General features: G+C 38.1%; 1 protein-coding gene across 2 annotated transcripts in view; it reads right to left on the minus strand.

The window, feature by feature from the left end:
• SUPT3H (SPT3 homolog, SAGA and STAGA complex component) overlaps window positions 1-27,311 on the minus strand; it is a 254,781-nt gene that overhangs the window by 25,272 nt on the left and 202,198 nt on the right. For both annotated transcript variants that reach the window (XM_077176505.1, XM_077176506.1), the window contains exons 9-11: window positions 26,714-26,821; window positions 26,051-26,239; window positions 23,516-23,626 (exon numbers count right to left, since the gene is read on the minus strand). In XM_077176505.1, the coding sequence (XP_077032620.1) occupies window positions 23,516-23,626; window positions 26,051-26,239; window positions 26,714-26,821 (408 nt within the window). The remainder of the gene's footprint in view (window positions 1-23,515; window positions 23,627-26,050; window positions 26,240-26,713; window positions 26,822-27,311) is intronic.

Below are 27,311 nucleotides of genomic sequence, written 5' to 3' on the forward strand. Positions count from 1 at the left end.
GAGCAAAACTGTCCTCCTTCAAAATTCCTTCTGTACCAATCTAATAAATGCTGCATGAGGATAATGCTCACAGGAGGCAATAGGACTTGTTTTCCAGGAGGGAATGTTTTCAGAGTCGAGCTTGTAATTTCTATTTGCAAATCTCCAAATTCAACAATTTCTCAGCCTCTATAAACTTGCAGATGGAAAGATCCTGTATTTGGAATAAATAATGTCTGAGCTTCACCTTCATTACAGGGCATTTTCTGTTAGAAGAGTGCTATATCCTGACTCCTGGAATACACAGGAGCCCTTTGTGGTAAAGCTATCACACTGGGCTGCTCCAAGTGTGCAGCTAGGAGGTTCATATTAGTAGTACCATGGAAAGATTGGGGGGAAAAAGAAAAAAGAAAATATCATGAGAAGTATCGATTAGGAATTCTGATCGCTCTCTCAGGATCTTGCCTAAAAATCAAGGGCATTTTTTTTATTTTAATATGTCTAAATGAACTTTTGTACTTGTTAAAAAAATCTCAACTTTGAAACATAAGTCCATTTATCGTTTTACTATTTTTCCAGCCCTTTCCCCAAAATCTGCTCATTATTTAAACACTGCTGCACAAATGAAAGTGGTTCTGCTTCATAACTTCCCTTCTCTTTTCCTTGTGTACACACACAATGAGATCATTATTTGCTCGTTATGTTCATTCTCACTGGGACAGGTTTTGATGTCAAACACCAAGTGCTGTGACTTCACTGTAGGTATCCAGACCACAGAAGGACTGTGTGAAAAATTACCAGTCCACACAAGAGATATCCAGTGCCTGGACCAAAAGCCAACAGGAGCTTTAGAGCAGGTCTCTGGCCATCAGGAACATATAACAACCATAGAGACCACACTGGGGCACACAAGAACATCCATTGCAGCCACACAGTTTTTGATCAGAGGGTCTCAAAGCATGGTTTGACATCAATCCTACTCATGGAATCACAGAACGGTTTGGGATGGGAGAGACCTTAAAGGTCATCTATTTCCAACCTCTGACATGGACAGAGACACCTTCCACTAGATCAGGTTGCTTAGGGCTCCATCAACCTGGCCTTTAATGAAATTAAAGAAGACAAAAGATATTATTTCAGGAAAGCAAAATGGAAAAAAAAAATGTATCATCAACATCTGCAGTTCAGACAACCCTGAGTTAAGCAGCCCTGATGTCTGCAGTGTGCAGTAACTACTATTATTAATAAACATAATGTGGAAATTGACTCAAGTTGTGCCAGGAGAAGTTTAGATACTAGGAAAAAACTCTTCTCAGAAAGGGTTGTGAAACAGGGTGCTCAGGGAAGTGATGCAGTTATCATCCCTGGAAGTCTTCAAAAAATGTGGCTATGGCACTTGAGGACATAGTTTAATGTTGAAAATGGTCATGCTGGTAGGTGGACAGTTGGATTTGATGATAAAGCTTTTTCCAAGATCAGCAATTCTGTGATTCTATATAACAAAATTCATTAGATACTGAATGCTGTTGAAGAGGATCTGACATGCCAGTTCTTCAAGACAACTGGAATTTCTATATTTCAGTAGTTAAGAATGACTTATTTATAAAATAGAATTGACCCCATAAAGCCACTGAGGCAAAGGTACCTTTTTTCATAGCTTAAAATAGCACATGGTAACCCCATGGAACCACGTCTGTGGCTTCTCTGAGGGCCAGGGTTTAAGACTTCAGCTTCAGAGCAGTCAACATATTAAGACTTGATCTCAAGTTCAAAGAGTCTCAGGGAATAATCCTGGACCCTCAAAAAAACCCTTTACACTTAAACCACTTTACTAGTCCCAGGAATACAACTACCATTTCCTGATTCCAGGACACAGTTCAGAGGTATTTGGAGGCCAGAAGCCATTCTCAAAAGGCAGCCTGGAGATGGCCACCCTATTTTGGAAAATAAGAAAATGGAATAATAGAAGCATGGGTAATGCCATGCTTGTTAGTCCGAGTGTCAGAGAGCACAGACACAGTTAATCACCTGGTACAGACATAGCTTTATGCAGTCAGCTCCTCTGAAAAACCTCAGCCCAGATAGCTGGGGAAGTGTCCTAATTGAGTAGCTAATAATCACAGTGTCAGCCAGCAGACTTTCTACCTTAAAAGCTTTTATTTTAATAGCCATACTAGAAATATGCTTTGGAGCTGGAGTTGAATGTGAGGCAAAACAGGTATCTTTGTGTTGCCATGCAGGCTGTGTTTCTATGCTGATAAGGTCTTGTTTCACTAATGATGGGGAAAAAATAGCCTGCATTTCCAGAAAAGCTAAAGGCTTTATCTGACACAGCCTCCCAGGAAAGCAGTGTCCTTGTGCCTCAGGATGGGCAGCCAGCCAGCTTGGGCTGAACTGCCTACAAGGCAGAAGACATAATATTACAATTCATATCAGAAAACACTGTAATTTGCTTTTTGCTTACAATTTTATCTGACAAAAACAAGGCAGCTCAGGAAAAAGAAACAACAGAAGGTGTGCCTGGCTGTTGGCTACTCCTTTGGCCTGTCTAGTGGGGAATGCTCTGCTTGATTCTGAGCAAACTATCACAGGGCTGATAAGGACAAGAACAACAAAAACACTGGGCTAAGACAGCTGTTCATCAGGATGAAACAGAGAAGAGCCCAGCATGACAGAGTCTAGAGGGAATAGCACCAAAAGTTAAAGAGAAAGTAAACAGGGTTCTATTGTTTCATCTCTCATGTAAGAGAAGACAGAAAAAAAAAATAGATAATGACATTTCACAGAATCACAGAGTTGTGAGGGATGGAAGGAATCTCTGGAGAACATCCAGTCCAACGCCCCTGCCAAGGAATCCCTCCAACACCTGGAGCAGGTGACACAGGAACTTGTCCAGGTGTGTTTGGAATGTTTCCAAAGGGACACTCCACAACCTCCCTGGGGAGCTGTCCCAGTACTCTGCCACCCTCAATGGAAAGAAGTTCCTCCTCAGGTTGGAAGCTAAACTTCTTGTGTTTCACTTGATGGCCATTGCTCCCCATCCTGTTACTGGGCACCACTGAAAAGAGTCTGGCACCACCCTCTGACACCCTCCTTGGAGATATTTATATGGATTGCTGAGATCCCTCTAAGTCTTTTCTTCTCCAGACCAACCAGCCCCAGCTCCTGCAGTCTCTCCTCATAAGAGATGTTCCAGACCCCTTTGTATTAATTATTTAATCCTATCACTGAGAAAGTTTAATACATGAATACCTAGATCAGATAGAGTTCTGTTACAGGAAAACCTCTTCCTGGGAAGCATAACTTAAGAGAAAAATCATGGTGATGATGGTAGACTTTTAGAGATTATTTATTCTTCCATTTTCTCTGTTCAGTCTCAAATACTATGAGTGAAATTCTTTACACTTCACTGCTATATTCACATCCCATATTTGAGTGTCTCAAAGCATAAGAGGCACTTCTAGGATGCAACATTGGGCTGAATAATCAAATCCAAAAAGAAGAGAAAAGAGAGAAAAGTCAAAGATCATGATACACAGAAGCAAATGACATTGCAAGCTACCAAAAACTTTTTGGAGCTATTCTAGATGAGTGGGAAATTCTCTCTCTGGCTTGTGGAAGAGCATTTTGAACTCCATATTTAGATTTTTTTTTTCTTTTTAAACATGCACATCACATAACCTGGTTAAATCGTCTATTTTGAGTATATGTGTAATATACTGAATATTTTGGTTTAAGCTGTAATTCACAACAGGCAGGGCATTTCTGGACAATTATAACATGTCTCTGGTAGCATTTTAAGGCATGAAGCCAAAAGGCTGGAACAGTTGAAATACCTGAGATGTGCAATAATCCCTTGGAAATGCTCTGGATTGTCTTACAGCTACTACACAATGTCATACTTATATTATGTGTATAAAACCCAAAAGTTTGTCTGTGCATTTAATAAGTTTTACACACATATTCAGCTGCTTTGGATATGGTCAGTTATATATGGAATAAACTTGTTTAAAGGCCGAGGATGTATTAACATTACCTAAAAAAAATATTAAAAGAATCCATACAAAATACTTAGAAACAAAATATCCTGTCTGTGTAGAGTTTTCAACAGTTTCTACTAACATGAGATAGAAAAGTCCAACAGAAAAAAAATCAACTTTTACCTAAAAGTATTTTTTACTAATTACTTTTATAAGTGAGACCTCCCATAACTATGATTGAAAGAAAGAAAATATATTCATGTAATTAACAAAATAGGATTATAAAATTGGTAAGGAAATGCAGAACCAGAGCAGATACCAAAGTCACTTTTCAAATTACTTACAATCACTGATATATGAAACAAAAAATCAGAAAATAGTATTTTAAATATAAAAATTACTTGCATTATAAGTATTTTAGGCTTATAAATACTTATTTATAAGTACAATAATACTTATTTATAAGTACAGATACAAAATTTGTATTGTATCTAGCCATCCTATCACTAACACCTTACAGTGCTGTCTAACATCACATTCTATATCAAACAAAATTAAGACATTCTAAAAACTTTTTCACTTATTTAATGTGCCTTGATATAAATTAACTTTTTTTCAGTTTTGACCACAGGCATCTCTCAGTCTGAGCTAAATCACCCCCCTCCACTTACAGTTAGTGCTGAGAAACATCTTGTTTAGAAGCATATGCAGATCTTAATATAGATGCTCTCTGTATTCAGATCTCTTCTCCTACATGCCTGCATTTGGCAAGATGAAATCCAAACTCCTTTTTCTGGAAAATCTGAACTTCTTTATTTTAACCACATGAAACTCCACAATTTATTTGTTTAGGTGTTATTTGAACCCTGTTAACCCTATGAAGTTGAGCTTGCTGAAAAAAAAGGGTGTCTAACCATGAACATCTTCCCCAAATGATACATTATTACTGTTTTCCTTTAAATATCAAGCCAGTTGTCAGCAAATCAGACTGTTAATGGAAACTCCTGGAACTGCAGTTCCTGTTTTCTCAATGACTGACAAAGGGCAGGTTTTGTTTAGGCATTTTACAGAAATCCTTCCCTGGGAGGGTGGTGAGGTGCTGGCACAGGTTGCTCAGAGAAGCTGTGGCTGCCCCATCCCTGGAAATGTTCAAGGCCAGTTTGGATGGGGCTTGGAGCAATCTGGGATAGGGAAAGGTATTCCTGCCCATGGCAGGGGGGTTGAAATGAGATGGTCTTTAAGGTCCCTTCAAACCCAAACCATTACCTTATTCTGTAATTCTAGACTTTAGAAACAGCTCTTCCAGCTTGCTGCACCTTAAAGACAGGAGTTCCTCATATGGAAACAAGACTGCACTGATCTATTTTTACAAACAGGAGGAATTCAGGTCCCAGAGTATGAACTGTTCTGAATTTATACTCCTTACAAACTGGAAAATGAACAGTTCAGAAAAGCAAACACCTTTCATTCATATGTAGGATGACAAAATCATTACATTAATAAAATCTGAGGCTATAACAAGGATTCAGAGAACCATCCTTGTGACTTACTTAGATCCCACCACCACAGTATATTCAAATTGAGGCACTGGACTGCATCCTCTGCAAGTGCATCCCACAATACTAACCTCCAAATACTGTTGTATGTATTAACATATATAAGATTTAAATTAGCTGCAGCATGAGTGGCCCTCCTGCATCAGGAGACATCTGGTACAGCCACAGCCACCTGGGTCCCTGCTGGGTGACAGCAGCTGGGTGGCCCTGCAGCCTGGTCAAGTTTGGAGAACTCCTGTCTGCACCACCTGGGGATGTGTCTTGTGCCTTTGCAGGACAAACAACACCTTAAAATCCCATTTTCAGCATTCTCCTCTGCCAGTCCTAGCATTGGCATTAGTAGAGTGTAAAGGGACAGAAATAACCTGGCTTTGCAGCAGAGAAAAGCAATGTTCAGATAGAATCAATAATAGTAATAGTGATAGTAATAGTAATATGGAGTCATTATTATAATTTTTTTTTTAATCCATTTTTCTGGGAAGGGCAGACACACAAGATATATTTCATTAACAAACACCCTGCTCAGAAAAGTGCACAAGTAAGTGTTAAAGCCTTTTAGTTTGGCTTAGAAAGAAGCGACAAGCAGATAACCAAATTGGTCTTGAAATATTTAATCCCGGAAATCGTATCTCAAAAAATAACCTTGAAGCCATAAAATAACTGTTTACCAGGGCTTGCTCCACTTTGTTATGAACACTTTGAGTCGGTGCTAAATTAAGAAAGCGCCTCAACAAGGCACAGTCCATAAGATACGTTATCGGGTTTTAGGGCAAAAACAGGCATATCTTGCCACCAGGAACAACAACCTCATATGAAACCCTCTCAGAAAAACATGTCTCCAGCTTTTAGTTTTGTGAAGGCTTGTTTTCCTATAAAACACTCTCAGAAAAAAAAAAAAAAACCACCTATGACTTTTAGTTTTGTAAAGGCTACTTTCTGACTGACCTTTTCTGAAGCACAAACTCCTGCAGAAGGGCCAACTAAACTCCTCGCTGCCCATGGATCCCTGGTATTGAAATCATGGTATATTTTGTGCTGCCTCTATAGAATCTACTTCATAAACATGAATGACATCCAGGGCACTCCAGTAACTTGAAAAGTAGAATATGACAGCGAATTCTGCCTCTTGCACATTGGTTTGAATTTCAGGCTTCATAAAAACCTACAGTTCTGGAAGGGGAGGATCATCTTTAGTACATTTTGAGACCAGATGATGACAGACTGGCTGAGCTTCCAGAGAAGTCCTATCAACACTTTGGAGGCTGGCAGCAGAGCCACTGGGATCAATTAGGTTAATTAAAACTACACGGCATGCAGGCTCCATGTGCAATTCCTAACATGGTTAGAAGGGAGAAAAATATACCACAGCACGATTTTGGCTATAATGGATACATCTATAAAGATGGAATGCAGGTCTTGAATCCAGGGAATGGTGAGTAGACAGAAAACCTGAATTTACACAATCCCTAAATAGGCACCCAAGCAATGTGAATTTCAGACTCACAAGGGCTGGAAGGCCCCTCTAGAGATTGTCTAATCCCACCTGAGCAGGTTGCTGAGGGATGTGTCCACTCAGACAAATGGCCAAACAATGCCACAGTAATTGCCAGAATAAACACAAAAAATCTATGCAATCCTGTCTCCCTTATATACCAAAATAATACCATACATAGAATTTCCTATATAGATAAATTATTCAAGGAGGGGTATGTGTGTCTGTGAAAGAGGTCTCTATTAAGTCACTCCTATCATTGCCACACATTTGGTTTACACTTTATGCACATTTTTGTGACCATTAAAGGCTTCCATCAATGGAGACATGGAGTCTAAGGTTCAGTAACATCTTTGACAACTGGTGTATCCACCTCAAATTATGGGAAATTTCACAAATAACAGAATCACAGAATCATTTAGGTTGGAAAAATCCTTCTGGTTTATACCATTTCTGGGGATCTCAGGGCAAAAGAGATATGGAGGTACTGGAATGGGTCCAGCAGAGGGTGACAAAGATGATGGAGGGACTGGAGCATCTCCCTGATGAGGAAAGGCTGAGGGAGCTGGGGCTGTTCAGCCTGGAGAGGAGGCACAGCTGAGAGGGGCCCTCAGCCCTGGGTGTCCCTGTGTGCAGGGAGGCTCAGAGCAGGGCCCAGGCTCTGCTCCAGGGCCCAGCAATGGCACCAGAGGAACGGGCAGGGACTGATCCCAGCAAGTTCCACCTGGACAGGAGGCAGAACTTCTTTCCTGTGCAGTGACCGAGCACTGAAAGGATTGTCCAGAGAGGGAGTGGAGTCTCCCTCACTGGGGATATTCCAGACCTGTCTGGCCGCAATCCCATGCCCTGTGTGCCATGTGCTCTGGGTAGTTCTGCTTGATGAGGGAGGTGGGAGTAATGATCCACTGTGTTCCCTCCAACCTGAACCATTCTGGGATTCTGTGATTTCCTAAAGCAGCCATGGTCACTATGCTACCTTCAAAAATCAGGTGCATGAATTTCTCCTCCTCTGCTACTATGAATCCATTCCAGCATGATTAGCATGGAAACAAAATGAGGTTTAAACAAAGGCATTGTCTTGATACTGTTCCTTGTACAGAAATTCCTATAATGTGTGCAGAAACACAGCACACAATTGCTGATGTTGCAACTGAATGTTGTTTATATCTGCACTTTAGATACACCTCCTCAATTTGTGTATGTGGCTGCTGTCAGGATTTGGATTTTTTATCACAGTAAAAATGAATGTATGTGATCAGTTTATTTAGCATTTACATCTATTCACAAAATAATAATGTGTATTAGAAAATAATACTGAGCCAAAATGTTAATGTAGTCTCTTCCATGTGCCAAAAACTCGTGTGGGCATGTGCATAAAGAATGTACATACTCAGAGAGACACTAACATCTTGTAATGCAATATGTTTCTGTTATGCACACTCCAGACTTCCTAACAGCTGCATATTTTAATATACATAAACCCATACTTGAAAAATAATAAAATGTATTAGTTTTCCACATTAGGCATTTATGGCCTAATTTAGGAGAGTATTACATCTTTATAACTTTTAAAAGACCCATTTTGATAAAACATCCCCATAAACAGACTGAGAAAATCGGGGTAACAAGCATCTGTTGCTGCATTGTTTTCTTAATGGGGTAATAAACTAATAACACATTTTTATAACTTTTCACAAGAATATAAAGTATTAAAATTAAATCTGATATTGAAAAATGTTCTCATGGTCCATTTTATTTTATTTTTCCACTATGTAAACTTACAGTACTTACCAGATTAATATTAATATATCTTAATTATGTTGACAAAATGGAAATTTGCCAAAGACATTCAAAGAATGGAAATAACTTGTTATTTCCACTACTCTAATTAAGGTGGTGTACTTAGCTCATTTTATTCATAATATAGGAGTAATATGAATATTTATAAGAATGTATAGAGATGCCACATACAGAAATAATGACCCAAATTTTGAAGCATTCTAAAAAAGGGTTATTCCATTGCCTTTTAAGAGCAATTGTGACTTTTTTTCTTCATAATCTACCTCTTTTAATAAGTAATTATCAAAACTTTATTTCTAAAAACAAATGTCAAAAATGACATCATCGGTATCTACTTTCCAAAACCTTATGTTACATTGTTGGGATGGTTTTTTTTTCCTTTTAGAAAAAAGATCTGACTATGTTGTGTAACACAAAAGTAATGAAAAGATATTGAAAATTGTAACTCTGAAGTGAAATTGCTATATTTAGGAAGGCAAATTTTGACTTATTTCCTTTGAAACTATTAATATGAACATCAGGAATTCAAACCAAATAAGCTGCTGACCTTCGTTCAAAGTGGATTTTCACATTTACAGTTTACCAAAGCACCAGCAAAGGATGATTCATAGCTCTTGGGGATGGAAAGGACCATCTAACCTCATAGTGCTCATAACACAGCCCACACAATTTTCTTGAATTGGCTCTCCAGAACCAATAGCTGTGGTTGAACTTAAGCATGGCTTTTACAGAAACATCTCCTCTTGATTTTAAATTTTCCAGTCATGGATAATCTGTCACAATCATTGGCTAAGTTATTTCAGCACTTAGTTATGTTGTTATAAATATATATGCCTTATTTCTAGTTTGAATTTGTCTTGCTTAAATGTCAAGCTGTACTAGAAGGACCCCTCACACACATCATCCTGTCAAGGTAGAGAAAAAGGCACTTCCACAGCATGGTCCATTTGACCCCTCTTAAACAGCTACCTTAGGAAGAGATAAATTACAGCCCAGAAATGCTTGTTCCTCTCAATTGACTATAAAGGAAATCAGAGAATCATGGAGTGGTTTGCATTGGAAGGGACCTTAAAAACCATCTAATTCCAACCTCTGCCACTGGCAGGGACACCTTCTGCTATCCCAATTTGCTCCAAGCCCTGTCCAAGCTGGGCTTGAACAATTCCAGGGATGGGCAGCCACAGCTTTTCTGGGCAACCTGTCTAGTTGTACTCACAGGTGTTTGTCACTGTGCTCAGATACAAATATTTGTATCTATCCAGAGGAATCCCACCCTGAATATCCCCATAGGTTTGCATGGAAGGACTGAAAAACCCTAAGACATTACATTTTTCTTTTTTATGGGTCCTTAATGGCTGGCTACACAACACATTGTCCAGTTTGATGTACTCCAGTCTCTGTGTTGGTATTTTCTAGTATTTTACCCAATTGTTGAGGTTCTCACTCAAACACAGGCACACATTTTAGCTGTGCCTGCCCCAGGACAACAGAAAACTCTTCTATTTCCTATTCCCCTTCCTGCCCACCCAAGGACTGTCCAAGAACTGCCTCAGCCCCTTCAGCTACAGCACTGGATTGGCCCCATTGCATTCAAGTGACTCCTCAAGACTCCGGGACACTCTCTTAAAATCCCTACTTTGCAAGATACAGCCCCAGAGACTGTAAACGTTGCCCATTTGCTTAATTTGCAGATGAAATACTTAACATCTGGCTCCTCTGGAACGAAAAGAACTTGCTTACACTTCGCTTATCAAATGGTAACTCAGTAACTCTTTGTCACTACCTTGTCCTCTTCATTATTTTACAATCCTCAATTAACTTCACTCCAAAAATATTTGACAAGGAAACTAGACTCTGAGTAAACTATTTTTGGAGAAATGGAAAGTTGAAGAGTTTGCAATGTAAATTTTCCAAACCTGCAACACTCACTATGAAAGCAGAGTTCCAGCCACTCTGCCTATATCATAAAATACAGGAGCACAGGGGATTTCTCAGACCAACCAGCAAAGCCTCATTCATACAATCTTGGAGTTATTTGGGCTGGAAAAGACCTTTGAGATCATAATGTCCAACCATAAACCCAGCACTCACCGCTGAACTATGTCCCCAAGTGCCACATCCACACATTTACTCAACACTTCCAGGGATGGTGATTCCACCACAGCCCTGGGCAGCTTGCTCCAATGCCTGACCACCCCTTCAGCAAAAGAATTTTTCCAATGTTCAACCTCCCCTGGTGTACTTTGAGGCCATTTCCTTTTGTCCTTGTTACCTGGGAGAAGAGCCAAACCTCCACCTGGCCACAAACTCCTCTAAGTGAATTTTAGAGAGGGGTAAGGTCCCCCTTTATTGCCTTTACATTGGTGTTACAAAGGCAGCCTCAGTTAAAATGGTGACAGGCAGAACTTCCCAGTATCTAGGGCTTTTCTCGGGATTTATGTCAGTAAGTACTAAAGCCAAACAGTTGCTGCTGACTTCAGGCAGCTGAATGGTGCCACATCACTTTAACATAAAATATTACTTTTTTTGGAAAAAGACATTAGTAGAAAATTTTAACCCATAATTTCTTGAAAATAAACTTTATGAAGCTGGGAATGAATTCTTTCCATGAAAAAATAAGAAATATAAGGGTTTGCTTCAGCAACCTAAAAGGAAATTGTTCTTTGATGAATTGGGAAGTATGCAATAAATTAGGGGAAGCAAATAATACTCTGCATTGTAACCTTTGCTTGCAGACATGGCTGTAGGTGTTCCTTACCCTAAAGTACAACCGATAAAGGTTCCAGGCCAAATAACTCAGGACTAGTTAGATTTTCATGTCCCTCTGAGAGCTCTCATGTCAAGCTGCCAGCTCAGGCTAAATGTGGATAAACTGGAATTCCTCATCTCCCACCTAGTCCAAATCCTCCATTTCTGTCCATCAACAACCCTGTGTACCCCATCATCATCAAGGTGTGTAACATGGGTTTTACCTCTGAGATTGGATACTCTGCTCACTCCAGGACTGCAGCTGCATTTTGTATTTTTCTTTCCTGATAACAATCCTAGTGGCACGTAACAGCCCTCCTTACCCTCCATCCAGATTCCAACCTGCAGAAGTCTCAGAAACACTGGGGAATCTAGCTTCAAAAAAAAACATTTTCTTGTTTGTACCAAGTCATAAGAATCCTGCCAAGCTCATTTCTCCCACCCATCACTTTGATTTTCCTCTCAGCCACATGCGTCAGAAGCTGCTTTCCATTTCCCCTCATGCCATATCCTGTGCAGCAGCACATCTCCCATCAAATGTCACATTCCAACCTGGATCACCTCACTTGCCATTCTTTGCTGTGCACACACCAAACATTCACGCCAGCACATCTCCTGCAGCATCTTTTGGGTAGGAAAAATCAAACAGCAGATGAACCTCATCACCCACTGTCACTTCATTCTTAAATCTCTTCTGTGCTGTGACTCGTACAGGAAAAAATCTCTTACTGACTGGATAATTTATATACTCAGACCACTTCCTCACCAGCTGAACAACACTATCTCCTTTCAATCTTCTGTTTATCTTATCAAATCTTATAATTTGTCATGTCTCTATATTGCAAAATCTATTGAGCCATCATTAACTTCTGTTCTGCATTCATATAAGATGAATAATACAGAAGTACAGAGGAATCCTGGATCTTGCCTCATGTTCTTACACTGAAAAGCATTACTAATGAGATTGTTTTCCCCCCTTTTGAAAGATAAATGATAGTTTACTTCTGTTATGGAAGTTGAGACTCCAGAAAAAAAATCTCATTTTAAAGAAAAAGTATCACGCATCTTTAAAAAACTACAATAAAACCCAGTATTTTTTTATGTATTTCAGGTTTAGCATTCAAAGTGTCTCGTTACTTCTTAAGATTTAGGACTGGATATAAAATTGTCTCAAAATTAGTCTTGCTTGATCACATGAAAGGCTTTCAACATATTCTAAAGAGCTGTAATTAGTAGCTCTTTATCTATTTGTTGAGCTATTTAATTTCTCTCTTTTGTACCTATTTAACTATTTTTATCACCTAAATATGACTGTAATAAATTATGGACAAAGATGGGCCTCATCTACCCCATGGGATATAAAATCCCAAGCTTCCTATCATGGCAACAAGCATATACCTTCCTTCTGTACCATCTGCTCCTTTTTTTTTAAAAAAAAACCCTCCATGCACAATGGTGAGATTGTTTCAACTTTCTTGTTAACAGATGCAGAAACAGCTGAATGCTTTTTCTCAGAAGCACTTAATCCACACCCCAAACCTCCACTATATCTTCTGAGGATAATTTAGGCATCGTATCTAAACACCAATTAGAACTAGAGTTTTCTTGATGGTAAATATTAATAACCTGTCCTTCTTGCAAGGAAAAAAAAATACCCAAACCCCAAACCCTTCACCACTGACAAAATTACCTCATGAAATTACTGTTTCTCACTTCCAGGCCGTTTGCATTGCAATAATTCTGCACGGAGACTGCTTGCTTCCAGCAGTTTTAGCACCTTCTGCAGTAAAACTAACACATGTGGATCTCTGGAGAGTCTTATTTTTTTCCTGTTGTCCCAATTCTTTGCCATCAAAAATGACAATTCTGTCAGCACATCAACACATTTTAAGACTGCCCTGTGCCAGTACACAGCCTGGAATATTGCATTAGTACAATTCCTCCAGGTTGGATACCAACCTTTTCCCCACCAGCCAGTGTTAGGACCCTATGCAAATATTTATTATGTGATTTTTCTTCTTGTTTTTATTGGGTTTTTCCCCTTATTATTTCTTACTGTTACTTATTCTTATTTTTCTCCTAGCATTATTGGAATTTAAATTATGTGAAATTGAGGCATATAATTCTTAGGCAGCTCCTGGCTGTGGAATTCATTCCAAATTAGTAAAACAGAACTGGATATGTTTTAATCACTCAGGTACACTCCAGATTCCATGGTCATTCTGCAATTGAGGGCTGAAGGAAACCACTTATTTCGTAAATTTTCGCAGGGCTTTGCAGAAAAGCTCAGGGTCTTTATGAAAGCCCAATATCTTATACTGGCATCCATGTGCATATGAAGTATCATAAATACCGCCAGAGACAGAAAAGTGTCTTACCAAGGCAAAATCTCAAATCCCTTTTCCTAAGACTGTCATGGAGGAAAGGGTGTAACTTCTACCAATAAGCAGCTAAAGAATTTAATTGCTGCGAAGGGAACTTAATTATCCAGGGGGATATAACTGGGAGGAAGAGGTTTGGTTTAAAAGCAAGAAAACCATCTTGATTGTGCAATTTTGTCACTGTAGAACAGCAGATATAAGAGATGTACCAGAAAGCCCTGGTTGAAGCTTAATCCTAAACTGGAAACCACAGTCACAAATATAAGTACAGCAGCACACAGCACTAAAAAAATGACTGGTACTTGTTTAACTGTTTTCATTTTCTGAAGTCTGATATCCCTTTCTAGAATTTTCCTTCATTTTGTGATTTTTTTTTCTTAGCTCTACTAACTCCAAAATAGTGACAAGTGCTGTATCTTATTTAAGTTTAAAGTCTTTACCAGAACTTTCCAGTAAGCAAATACTACAAGGTGAGAAAAAGAATCTGATCTTAATTTCATCCCTTTAATATCCTATAAGTAACTCCTTTTCTCCTATGTGCAATAATTGTAAAAAAAACCAAAAAACAAAAAACCAACAAACCCAAACTGAAATAATAGATGAATCAAAACTCACTTTACTATTAATACCAGAAGCCTCAATTTAGCCCATGCTTTTGTCAGACTGTAGGTATAGCTTAAAATCAAGCAGATGACTGCTTTGCTGAATTGAGGTTTATGCAACCTTGAAGCTAAAGTCAAAAGCTGGAATAATACAAAACCTCAGGGAAGAAACACAAAAACCCCAAAATAAAATTAATAAAATGTGTTTGGTTCCCTCAAACCTGGTGTTTTCACTTGATTTTCCTAGAGAAATATTTTCAAGCAGTACCAAGTGTGCAGCCAGGCTCCCTGAAATGGGTCTGGTTTGGAGAAAAATAAAACTTTAGTGCTAAAGAGATTTTCTAGCAACCAAATCAGTGTTGTCTTTTGATGCCTGGAGATGTACCAGAAAGATGAGGGGAGAATGAGCACCTTTGCCTCAGGGCATACAGAAGACAGGGGACAAAAATGAGAGGCAATCAAACATCATTTGTACTGCTGCACATTCAGTAACTTTTTTTGTTGTTAGTGGTATCAAAGATTTAAATGAGAAGTGACACCTCACTGAGTGGGGACATGATAAATGAAGTGAAACAAAGCACAAAATCCCAGCTTTTATTCAGAAATCTTTTGTCTTTTCTTGTGCCAAGCTGAACAAGTACTTGAGTTTGAGTACTATTGTAGGACTTGAGGAACAAGAGCAGGCAACTAAAATGAAAAATAACAGATGATAAGAGTTATAAAAAAATATCTTCACTTGGTTTTGGTGCTCCCATATTATTATCTACCCCTTTCCAGATTTACTCTGCTATTCTAGAGGTTCTACATTCTTTATCTGCAAAGTGACAAGTCAGTGATGCCAGAGATGTCCATGGGTAAGAGCTTCTATCATGGAATCTCAGAATCCCAGAATGGCTTGGGTTAGAAGGGACCTTTGAGACCATCTTGTTCCATCTCCACAGGCAGGATTACCAGCCACCAGACCAGTTTGCTCCAAGCCCCATCCAGCCTGTCCTTCTACCCAAGCTCAATACAACAGGACACATCTGTCAAACATCAGTTGTACGAGCAGCACCTAAAATGAAGATCTTGCTCACAAGAAATTACATTTCATGCAATTTTTCTCCAACTGTAGGTTAATTCCAAGTCAAACAGCCTTATTACATGATCCTAAAGTTCTCATAATGTTACATCCAGACAGCTCACATCCTGTGCTACAGAGCTGGGCAGCCCTGCTGCTGAATCACAGATGCTGCATCTCAGTCTGAGCTGGCTCAGAGCAGCACTGAGAGTGAACTGACAACTATGAGCAGCTCCAGCTCACAAAGCACTTTCAAATCTTTCAAGGAGAAAAATATGAATGAATGCTCACATTTGAGGGAAATCTGAAAGAAAGGTATAAGATACAACTGCAACTGATCTTGCATTATATAATGGTATAAGTACATGATATTGTCCATTATCTAACAAAATCACAAAAACACGAATCCTACAGGGAGCTGCACTGTAATTCTGTGCAAAGACAAGTAAAAAAATACACTTTCCTTTTAAGATTCTTCCATTTTGTTCTTAGGATTCTTCAACGACCAAGTTTCTATTTAGTAACTTTTAACTAATTAGTAACTTTCTTTTAGTAACCAGTATATACCTGCTGCATGGATGCAATGCCTCTGTCTTTACAAAAATTAATGCAAATTATGGAAGAAGGACATATTTACTTTTGTAAATAAATACCTTGGAGCACTAAATTATATAACCTTTTTGTCCCAGTCTCTGCTCTAGAATTATAGTTCTCACCTTACTCTTGAAATTCATATTTATGTATTACATGTTAGATTGCCTTGAGCAAAGTACCAGAAGTCGGATTCTCATCCATACTAAGGTTTTTTAAGCCTCTCAGGAGGCACATAAGAACATACACTTTTGGAAAGTAACATATTCTAACCCTCAGATTCTTTTACATCAGTACAACTGTGCTTGAAATGCTAGTATGTATTTGAATCTGGCCATACAGTTAGGAAAAAAAAAATATATAAGGCTTATGAAACTAGGAGTTGCTTTGGTTTGTATGAGAGATTCAGGTGATTGCAAACCTTATAGTTCACTTATCTTCTCACTAACAAAGCTAGCAAATTTGTTTGACAAATCAGATTTTTTTAAGGATTAGATACGAAAAAATGATAAAATTTTGCAGTGTGAGCTCCTATGTTGAGCAAGACAGGTTTTGTTCAGCACTTCCAGCACAGCAGGTTTGAACAGGCAGTGACACAACGGAGCACAATCCTCCATGTGGGTGTACAAACTGCAGTAGCAGAGTCACTCCATGCCAGTGTCTCCTGCCTCAACAGAACCACATCTATGCTGCCTGAAAGCCTCATGTGCTGCTTGCAACAATTCATGCACTGTGTTGTGTAGTAGGACGCTGATGTATGTGCTATCCAAGAATTTTAAATATCCCCACAGGATATCAAATACTATCCAGACCGTTTGTAAATACTTTCCTAGTGCTCTGCAGAAAGGGAGTCAGTTCTTTTCAAATCTACTTCAATGACATTTTTGTCTTATCTAAAAATCTATTTTCCTGTTCAATAAAATCATCTGGGCAACTTACTGCTTCATCAGTCCTGTGAGCTTGTGCCCTCATTAATAAATTCTGTTGAAGCGTTAAGATTAGCCTCAGTAGGGACAGCTGGGAAACTGCAATATAAAGTCAAGCAGCACATTTAATGACCAATGAACTTCTGGAAACTTACTCTAAAATGATACATCATTGTGTCAGACACTCTTAAGCATTATGCAGCTTGGTCTCCCTCTTTAGAAACATGAAACCCCCTGAAACTGCTACCACAAATTGGGAACCTTTTAAATTATTGCCAAGCCACCTGCTTTTCTCCAAGAAACTTCATAAAACTCTCCAAATTAGTAATGTCATTAAGTAAAGCTTACAGAACTGTTGTTATTCTGAAGGAGTATTAGCTGTTTAGCTTAAGGAAACCAACAGGGATTTTTATAATGGAAAGAACTGTCATATATATTATATAATCTATTCCAAATGAAATGCTTTAATATATTCTTGAATATGCTATTCTTTAACATTTTAATCTTTCCGGGAGAAAACCCTATTAAACATATTATCAGGATTAAATTTATCTAATGAAGAAGTTCAGTTCAGGAGAGGAGATGTGAAAGATTCACAATCAGTTTATGGGTCTTCAGATGGTATTAAGAGCCATATAAATCAAATGTCCCATTTTACATTTCTGAACAGCACTGGAAGAAATAGTGCTGGAATCAAAGAGGGAGCCCCATTTCCCCTGTTCCTTCTCTTTTTTGAATGGCCCTACAGAGAGCAGGCAAGCATGGATTATAGGAATGCCTTCTTTTGAGGAGTCAGCCAAAACTGTGCCATCTCATCTTGGAGCAATTTATCCAATAAGATGATTTAGAGGACAGTTCAGTGGCACCATTTTTGGAGGCAAAAGCAGAAGGGAAGGAATATAAATCAAAGGTGACTGGCAGGTAAAGGATATATGCAGCAATCAGCCAAACCATGTGCACACTGGCACAAATTCAACAAGATCATTTATAAAAATTTTAAGTCAGGAGTACACAAAAGGGGGTCTGGTGCTAACTAAATCCACAGATAGATTACACGCCACTGAAATAAACACTTCCAGATGCTGGCATACAAAAACCTTTTACAGAAAGAAATGTTTTCTTTCATAAATCTGAAAGGAGGAACCTTGGGATGGGGGTTGGTAGAGAAGGGAACAAGATTTCCAAACTGAGATTTGACTTCCTACTGGTTTTATAGAATAATAACTCATCTTTTTCAAACACAAAGTGTTAACACTGTAGAATTACAAATAACTGCAGACAACAGCTTGAAGTATAGACGAAAACATCATAAATATGTAACTGCTTAATGAAATAAAATGCCTTTTTTTTTGCTTTCAAAATGAGAAGAAAGCATGAAAATGTCAATGTGACTCTTTCTATATCAGAAACTGAATGTGTAACAGAAGGGAAAATTTTCAAATGCCTTTTGACATAAATACATACATGTCATTCTTGAGAAGTGATTAAGAATGAAATCCTGACTTCTTCAAAATCAGTATCAATTGATTCAGAATATCAATATGGGCAGTCTATATTTACAGGACCCTAAGTATCAGAGATATTTTATTTGGTTTCCATGTAACTAATTTCTTTCGGAAACAGCATTCAAAACTTTTTATCATTCAAGTGCTTTAGAAAAATTCAGCTGTACTGTATCCACACTGTGTCTATTGAAGCAATTATTGAAGATTATATTCCAGAATTTCTTCTCACTACTACTTTGATCTGAAACATGCAAAAAGAAATTTCTTTCAGCTAAGAGGACTAAGCTGCAGACCAAATCCTCCGGGTGACAACTCCAGGTTGTGGAGCCTCCTTCTCTGGAGATACTCAGAAGCCTCATGGACATGAGCCTGTGCCCTGGGCTCTGGGGGACCCTGCTTGAGCAGGGAGCTTGGACCAGAAGACCTCCAGTGGTCCCTTCCAACTGACCCATTCTGTGACTCAGTGAATGTAAAGCTGAATTTTCCTTGAAGCTTAAAGCACCTAAACCATACTTGGTTTCCAAAATGTCCTCTTAGACAAATATCATATTGCCACATTATCCTTTGTATTTTGAAAGATTCCTTCTCTTCTTTCTACTCCCTGAATCTGGTGGTTTAGTCTCATAAACTTTGCCAGGTCATCAGCTGCTATTCCACAGATTTAGTTTTTAGGGGAAATTAATAGAGTCAAAACCATCTTTATTATATTGAAAGTATTAAAGATCCATGATGAACCTCAGTGTTTTTCACTGCAGAAATTGATTTAAGCATTTGCATAAAAGCTGAGCTCAATCAGGATCAATAAAAAGCACTTTAAAAACATCAGAAGTAAAAGACCTTCACTAAATGTATAATTTGATTGTGAAACTATGATTACCACGTACATGTACCCTACTGAAGTCCACATGGGATACTTGCATTTATTATTTAAGAGCCCCTAAAAGTATGGGCAGGGCTCTGTAAGGCACAAATAATTCAAGTCTCTGCCAAATCACATTCTCTGCTATTACATGCTCTTCATGAAGGGAATGTCACAAGCAATATTATAAACACAGGTTTGTAAATACTCTTTTTTTTTATGCTGCATAGGCAATTTTATGAGACTGAAATATTTAACCAGAGAAGGTTTAGACTAGCAAGCCTTTTCATTCTGAAATGCCTGGGAGGCTGAAGGAACATTCTCCCCAAAACATAAATACCCAAGGAAATGTTGGTTATACCCCTGTTAATTCAATACACCCCATTTACACACGTACAAGCTGCTGAATAATGGCCACGGTCTGCCATGAGCCTGTGCAGGATTACAATTTACATTTGTGAACTCAGTTTCTCTTAACTAAACATGTGAAGCACTTCATTTCAGAGTTGGCATAAACTAAAGACAAAGAATCTGCTTTGGAAACATTTTCTTGCTCTTTTTGCCTGTGGTCTTCCACTATTGTAGCTGACCACTTTGCTTTCCATTTCAGAGTAAAGGATCTCAGCTGTCCTTTTTGCTAGAGCTGCTCTCTTTGCTACAGCTGTTCTTGTGGTCAAAAGCACTACTTATAGGCTGTTCATGCACCACTTACAGCTGCTCCTATCAAGATTCCAGGTAAGCATTGTGTGTTGTTCACCAAATAAATACTCTTTAAAGAATTATTTTTTTGCTACCCCAACTGTCTGAAATACAATCAAATCAAGTAACTTAAAACAATTTCTCTAGAGACATTATGCTTGTGTTCATGGTAAGAAATATCCACCTAATATTTTTGTGAACACCTTGGCATAATAAATACTATTATTTGGAAGACTATTAGGATTATTCCTAAATGATGTCAAGACTGGACATCATTTCACTATGCACTTCCTTAACTTAAATGGGCATAGAAATACACACAGGTCCAGCACATGGAATTGCATTATCCCTTATGATGGAGAGTTCCATACTTCACATTCCTGTCTTGCAAAATTACATGGTGCTATTGCTTAATATTTCTCTGATTTTTGCAAGTCTAGACCATGCTTTAAAGTAGATAACACTGAGTACCACCCAATATTGTTTATAGAAAATATTTAGATAAAACATATGTCTAAACTACCTTAGACATGATACAATGCAGAAGAATCCAGAGTACACTTGCTCCTTTCCATTGTGGCTTGCACTTGGAGACAAAACCTAAATGCTCTAATTATGTTAGTCATTCTGACATAACTATTAAGGTCAAAATAAATGCAAAGGGATCATTTTCACTGGTTTAATGTTAGTTTTCATTTACCATATGATTATAAAACTTTCAAAGTGTTGTTTCCATCCAAACCAACATTCATCAAATGTTGCTAAAGAATAAATTGTATAGCTTAACTCTTCTTCCAAAACCAGCTCCTTAGGAACACTTATCACCAAATCAGATGGAAGAGAGTGACAATCGTGATGAAATAGCAAAACAGGGAAAGATGTGAAAAATATCACTGTTTGTGCCCTACAAATACATTATTATTATCTTAAAAAAGCAGAAGTATATGTACTTTTTTAAAAACAAAACATTCTCCTATATTTTCTTCTTACAGAAATTAAATCTAAATTCTATGTTTGGGGCTGAGCTATTCAGTAGCTTGAAAAAGCATGAAGCTTTTTCACTCCACAACTGTCTTTTTTAAAAAGTGACCTACCATAAGAACTGCTGGCAAGCAAATGGCAGCTCTCTTTCCACATCATCTATCCTTGTGTAGGACAACACAACTGTTAAATTTCATTTTTCGTGTTAGAAACTCATCCCCTGGTGGTTTGGGTTCAGATATGAACTTTCTGAATGCAGCAGCCCCTTGACAACTGCCAGTCTGTTGGTTATTGCACTGATCCATAAAAATATCCCTTCTAGCTGCTTCAAAGAGTTCAGGCAGGGTTTAGATCCTCAGACACTGCAGAGAGCAGCTCAGACTTCTAATATTTTACCAAGGTTTTGCACTGCCTACATGGGCTCTGTCATACAGGTCCTGCTGCTGAGATCTGAGGAAATGGCCATGCCTGATTACATAAAAATCTTCATCACTTCTGTTAATTCATTTCCTCAGGTTTGGTTACACACACACCACCAGATCTGGCCATCATAAACTGTATTTGTGCTGGAAATCTACATTAATGCAGATTGCAGAAGGTATACTCAGTGCTCCATCCACATTTGTGTCAAATTAAGACCCAGAGTTTCTGTTTGCTGCATGGACAATTGTCATTGCCAGGTCTCTCCCCAAAACTCCAATGAGGGCACTCACAGGGGAAAGGACCTAAATGCAGACTCTGCAATACCTCTCAAAATACTTTCCTGAGCCTTCTCATTAAAAGCAGAATCATGTTACAGCTCTACAACATCTGTAGGCATCCAGAAGCTGACCCAAGATTCCCTCTTATTCTTGGCTTGTTCAGAGGGAACAAGATCTGCTCCTCTCATCAACCACGTTGACTGTAGGTAATGTTAACAAATCAAATTGTTCAGTTGCACTGTTTGGGAAGTTCACAGGAGTGGAGGACATAAAAAAACCCCAACCAAAACCAGGGTATTTTATTATACCTTGTGGTTGAAGAAAAAATTTGAACTTTGGTTAATAATTGACCAAAGCACTTTTAGTGAGGGTCAGGGAGGGAAGATTCACCTTTCTGCAGCTGTTTATGTGAGTGCTTTACTTTTTAAAAATAAAGTTAAATACATTCTCTGCTTTCAGAAGCTATTGCCGTATCCTTAGCTACCACTACTACTTAGCAAACTTCTGCTAAAGACATTTTTCTGTTTTGGACTGGAAATTCTATCCAACACTTTACATGATATTAATCTAACTTTTCTGAGTGGCAAAAGAGAAAGGCAAGGTTACAAAAAGACAATTCAATGCAATTGTGCATTGACCATCATTAAAATCAAACTTTCACTGCCAGCTATAAAACCACTGATTAGTTTTGGCACTAGGAAAATTATAACTAATAAAATTGTAACTTTTCTCTTCTCTTGTTTCTTGCTTCTGAAATCCCACTATTTCCTTTATACTTATGGCCTTCATATACTTCTGCATTGCTTTTATGTAAATTACTAAATCCAAATTCAGAATAAATTTCCTTTCCTAAAATCTCTCAGAAATTGGACAATTTCTTCCTGATTTTTAGGAGCTGAGGTCCTGTTTGGTGGATTTTGTTTGCTTTTTTCCTATAATTATTTCTTTGACATTTACTATTTTCTAAATGCAGATATTCTGAGGTAAGCAGGATAAATGCCAAACAGAACAGTAGATGAGAAGAAAATTACTCCAATTTATGACACTGGAGATGGACTGCTTTTGCATTTTCATCAGCTGAGAATAAAGAATTTATTTGGCTGCTCTGAACAATGGATTTGCAATTTGCATAGAAAAAATGATGGCAAAACCTCAGAACCCATCAGTGTTTTACCACAAGATCAGTTCTATTACATTTCAGTGAAGGTTCAAAGTTGTCTAAAAACCCATTCTCTTCTTTCCCCTACCATAAATGTGTCACTTGAGAGTTCAACATCCAATAGGAGCAGTATCTGACACCAAACTAATTTTAGAATATAAAGTGCTCTTCACCATATTGGAATACATATAATTTAAAATAACTGTAAACCTAAACTTTGGAAAAACAGAAAATTCAAGCACTAACAAAAAAGCATAATTTGTAATTGAAAGAAAATAATATTTGAAAGGAAAAAAACCTTTTTTTTTTGTCTTTCCAAAAAGAGACAGAAATTACTAAGTTTTATTTCCCAAGAGAATTATGCCACTTTTATAAAGAAAATTACAGTCACCACAAATTGCTCTCAACAATTCCAAAGCTTCTTCATTTGACCACTTGAAAATCAGAGTTCTTTAAGATTATAAATATAACTTTTTATAACTCTGTTATTACGTACTGTGAATGGGGAAAGGGGGCCAATCTTGTGGCCGTAGCGTCGAATGGCCTCTCTGATGTGGCTGGGCTGGATGGCATCACTTTGAGCCTCCATCCCACAGGCTGCAGTGCTCTGCAACAGAAAAACACATAAATTGTTACTAAATCAAAAACACACAACAGACCTACAGTGCATAAAGTATGAAAATAAACCTTTATAAAATGGACCAATTTTTTTTTTCCTGAGGATACACATCATTGGTGCCACACACTACATCAGAGAAAAAAAGCTATTAACAAATTAAAGAGGACTTTTACATGAACTTTGCTTAAGAGACCCAAAGAACACCATGTTAGTCCTTTTAAATCTTTCACCTAGTGCTGCTCTGTGTTGCAATTGCAAAGAGTAGAAAATGTTCAAACTAAAATGAAAGGGTCATATAAGTCATACTGCAATAACCACAGAAACTATTTTTAAAACATTTCAGGCTCTTATTATGATGTCAAAGGGTTGGGGAAAATATTGAACATGCACCTAAAGTGGAAAGCAATCTGACACCAAAATCACCATTGAAGAGTGTCACTTGAAATTTGAAGCCAAAACATGTGACATAAAGGTGTTAGAAAGATATAAAAAATTTTTAATTACCTCAAACTGGAAAGTTTTAAAATTTCAAGTGACTTTTTTGATTATGGACCCTGATTATGTAAAAATAAGAATTCACTGCTATTTGCAGATTGTACAACAATTTTCCTGGGATTTAAGAAGAAAAAGTTACTCTTTTCTCCTTGCTAGCCAACTTGAAATATTGATTTAGGCTCCACCTAGACACAACTGCTTGCCAGAATCCAGCTGACTTATCTAATGATGGCTGCCTGGCAATAAATGAATGAAAATTGTATTAGTGAGTGCACTGAGAATGACAAAAACTTTAATTATACACTGAAGTTTAATGTACACACATCCATGGCCCCCTCATACATTCACATCATATCCTAATGCTCTCAAACTTGGGATGTTTTTTACAAAATATTTTATTTTCAAGAGCGCTGAGTCCACTGGAGCCTGTGAGTACACACAGAATTATTCCTTATATGATGGCAGATTCTTCTCCTGCTGATTGACATCCATAAAGGGAATATGAAACTCAAATATTTTCTGCTGGACTGGGCCTTCATGGTATTTTTCACCAAGTTAATTTGTTTGCCACATTTACATCCAGTAGATACCTAACCAAATTGAGTAAGTCATGAGAACATTTAATTAAAACTGTGCACTTTTTGGAATATGATTGTTTTCAAAGGAATTTAGTCAAACACTAATAACTTAAACTCTCAGCATCAATAAAATATAATGCATCAAAAACTACACCTCCAGCTAAACTTCTGTTCTTAGGAATTATAATGAAAATCAGCCACAGGAACAAAACATAATAAAATATAACATAAAAAAGGAAAAGGAAAAAGAAGAAGTCTTTCCAGGATTCACTAAAAGCTTTCTAACCACTGTATAATAAGGCCAGGAGGAAGCTGAACACTTCAGAACTATCCACAGCACTGATGACAGAAGGAGAAAATACATTTTTTCTACCTTATCACTGTAGAAATCACCAGTTTTACCCTGAAAAGTGAGTATTTTTTAATAATAAAACACTTGATAAAATCCCAAGTCATTTCACTGCATTTCAGCAAAATGAGCACTGCCATCACATTTCTTCAAAACAGCCCCAAGTGACCAGCACAAGTTTTCCTATCCAGTTTTTTTAATCACATTGATTTCTCTTGGGGATTTTAGGTACATATATCCCTCTCAGAACACCAGGACTCTGCAACAGCAGACAAGAATTGTAACACATATTGCATACTCTGAATATGAAACACCCCTGAATATTTAGCTTGAATGCAAACGACTGGGACAAAAAAGAAGCAAGTCAGGCAAAGTTGTTAAAAGCAGGGGTGGCAGTCACCTCAGGCTGCTGGGATCAGGAAGATCACAAGCACCTCTTTGCCTATTTTGCTTGTATTTTATTAAAACCTGTGTTTGCTGCCCCTGTCAGAGAAGGGGATGATCATTTGGGGTGGTGACAATTACTGTGCCTGTAGAGGAGCAGGTTATCTTAGAAGCACCAATTGTCACCTTAACAAAATTCAGTTTGCAGACATTATTAGGAAAATTTAGCATAATTCTGATAGAAAAAAACCACCAAAGCACACATTTGGCCCTGCAATAACAATGGCCATTAATATGTGATACAGGTATAAATTAATGTTTAAGACAAGGCACATTATCTGCTGTGAGGATGGTGAGGCTCTGGCACAGGCTGCCCAGAGAAGCTGTGGATATCCATCCCTGGAAGTGTCCAAGGCCAGGCTGGATGGGGCTTGGAGCAACCTGGGATAGTGAAAGGTGTCCCTGCCAATGGTAGGGGGTGGGAACTGGATGATCTTTAAGGCATCTTCCAACCCATACATTCTGTGATTCTGTGATGATTTCCTGAGAATGTTTTGGGGTTTTTTTATTTTTTATTTTTTTCCCCCAGGATTGTGCACCAAATACCTTTTTTCTTTTCCTTTGTTTGGATTTGGTGGAGTCCTGTCCAATTCCACCGTTCCCCAAGGCTCCTGAGGGGGTTTTGCCAAGGTGTTGCTGCCCTGTTGATGCTGGTGGGGTGGGTGTAGGGGGTGGTGTGTTCTCAGGGGAGTCAAGACTGGTCTTCACACTTGTAGACTGCCCTAAGAGATGTGGCTGTAAAAGCAAGATGTCAAACAGCCACAATAGAAGCAAATCACAAATAAACCCCACGCCACCTGTTTCCTTCTTAGATTCCCTGTTGGAAGAGATGCAATACAGAATTTGGTTTTTTTTTCATTCTAGAAGTTACTATATCTGTATAATATCAATAAGTGCAACACAGTACTTAGTGCACTTGCCAATTTTGAAAACTTTAATCTACAAATCTGCAACAGAGCCTTAAACACAGAGAGATGAAATTTTCACCCAAGAAAAAAGGATTTTTATTTGATTATAAAGGCACTACTAAGAATTTAACATTTAAAATTATAATTTAATATCTTTCCATCTAAATCCATAACTTGAAAGTTCATAAATTTCATAACAGGAGTCTGTATCAATACCACATTCAATAATGACAACTATGGAAGAAAATACATTTACAAGCAAAACATAAAATGCATTAATATGTGAAAAAGCAAGTTTTACCTCTGTAGAGTTGTGGTACTGTATGAAGGTGGCAGATATGGCATGACTGAATGGGTCACCAGCTTTGGGAGTCATGTCCTGTTTAACCAAAAGGGCCAAGTCCACCAGCTGGAGGGGCAAAACAGGTGGGGTTACTGACATGGTACTAAAATGCCATTGTAACAATGGGAGAGTGAAGGCTGTGGGTTGAAGCAGAATATTCTCAGTGTTTCTCAGCTGAAAACAAAATTATTCACATATTTCAGCCTAAAGAGCCTTTCTCTTCCACTTCTGTAAATATGTGGAGCAATCTATCTACCCAAGAGGGCTCGGCTTGGCACTAAGGTAACATTTTGTTTTCCAGGAAATCCTTCTTTCTAATCCAGTTGTGCAATGGGACTGAATGAGCCTCAGTGCACTGCCAAAGGTCACATAGCAAAGTGTGTGGTTTCAGTTTGGACTTAAAAAAGGTTTGTGCAGGACTCCCCTCTCTCCTGCCATTATAAAACATTTCTGTTTGTGCATGAGATGGATGAACACAGCACAGCACACATCTGCCACACGGCAAATTGAAAGACAGCCTGGATTTTTGAGCTGGTCTCATGGAAGGTGTTCCTGT

This window comes from Agelaius phoeniceus, chromosome 3, assembly GCF_051311805.1.
Source record: "Agelaius phoeniceus isolate bAgePho1 chromosome 3, bAgePho1.hap1, whole genome shotgun sequence".
Classification (NCBI taxonomy): Eukaryota; Metazoa; Chordata; class Aves; order Passeriformes; family Icteridae; genus Agelaius; species Agelaius phoeniceus.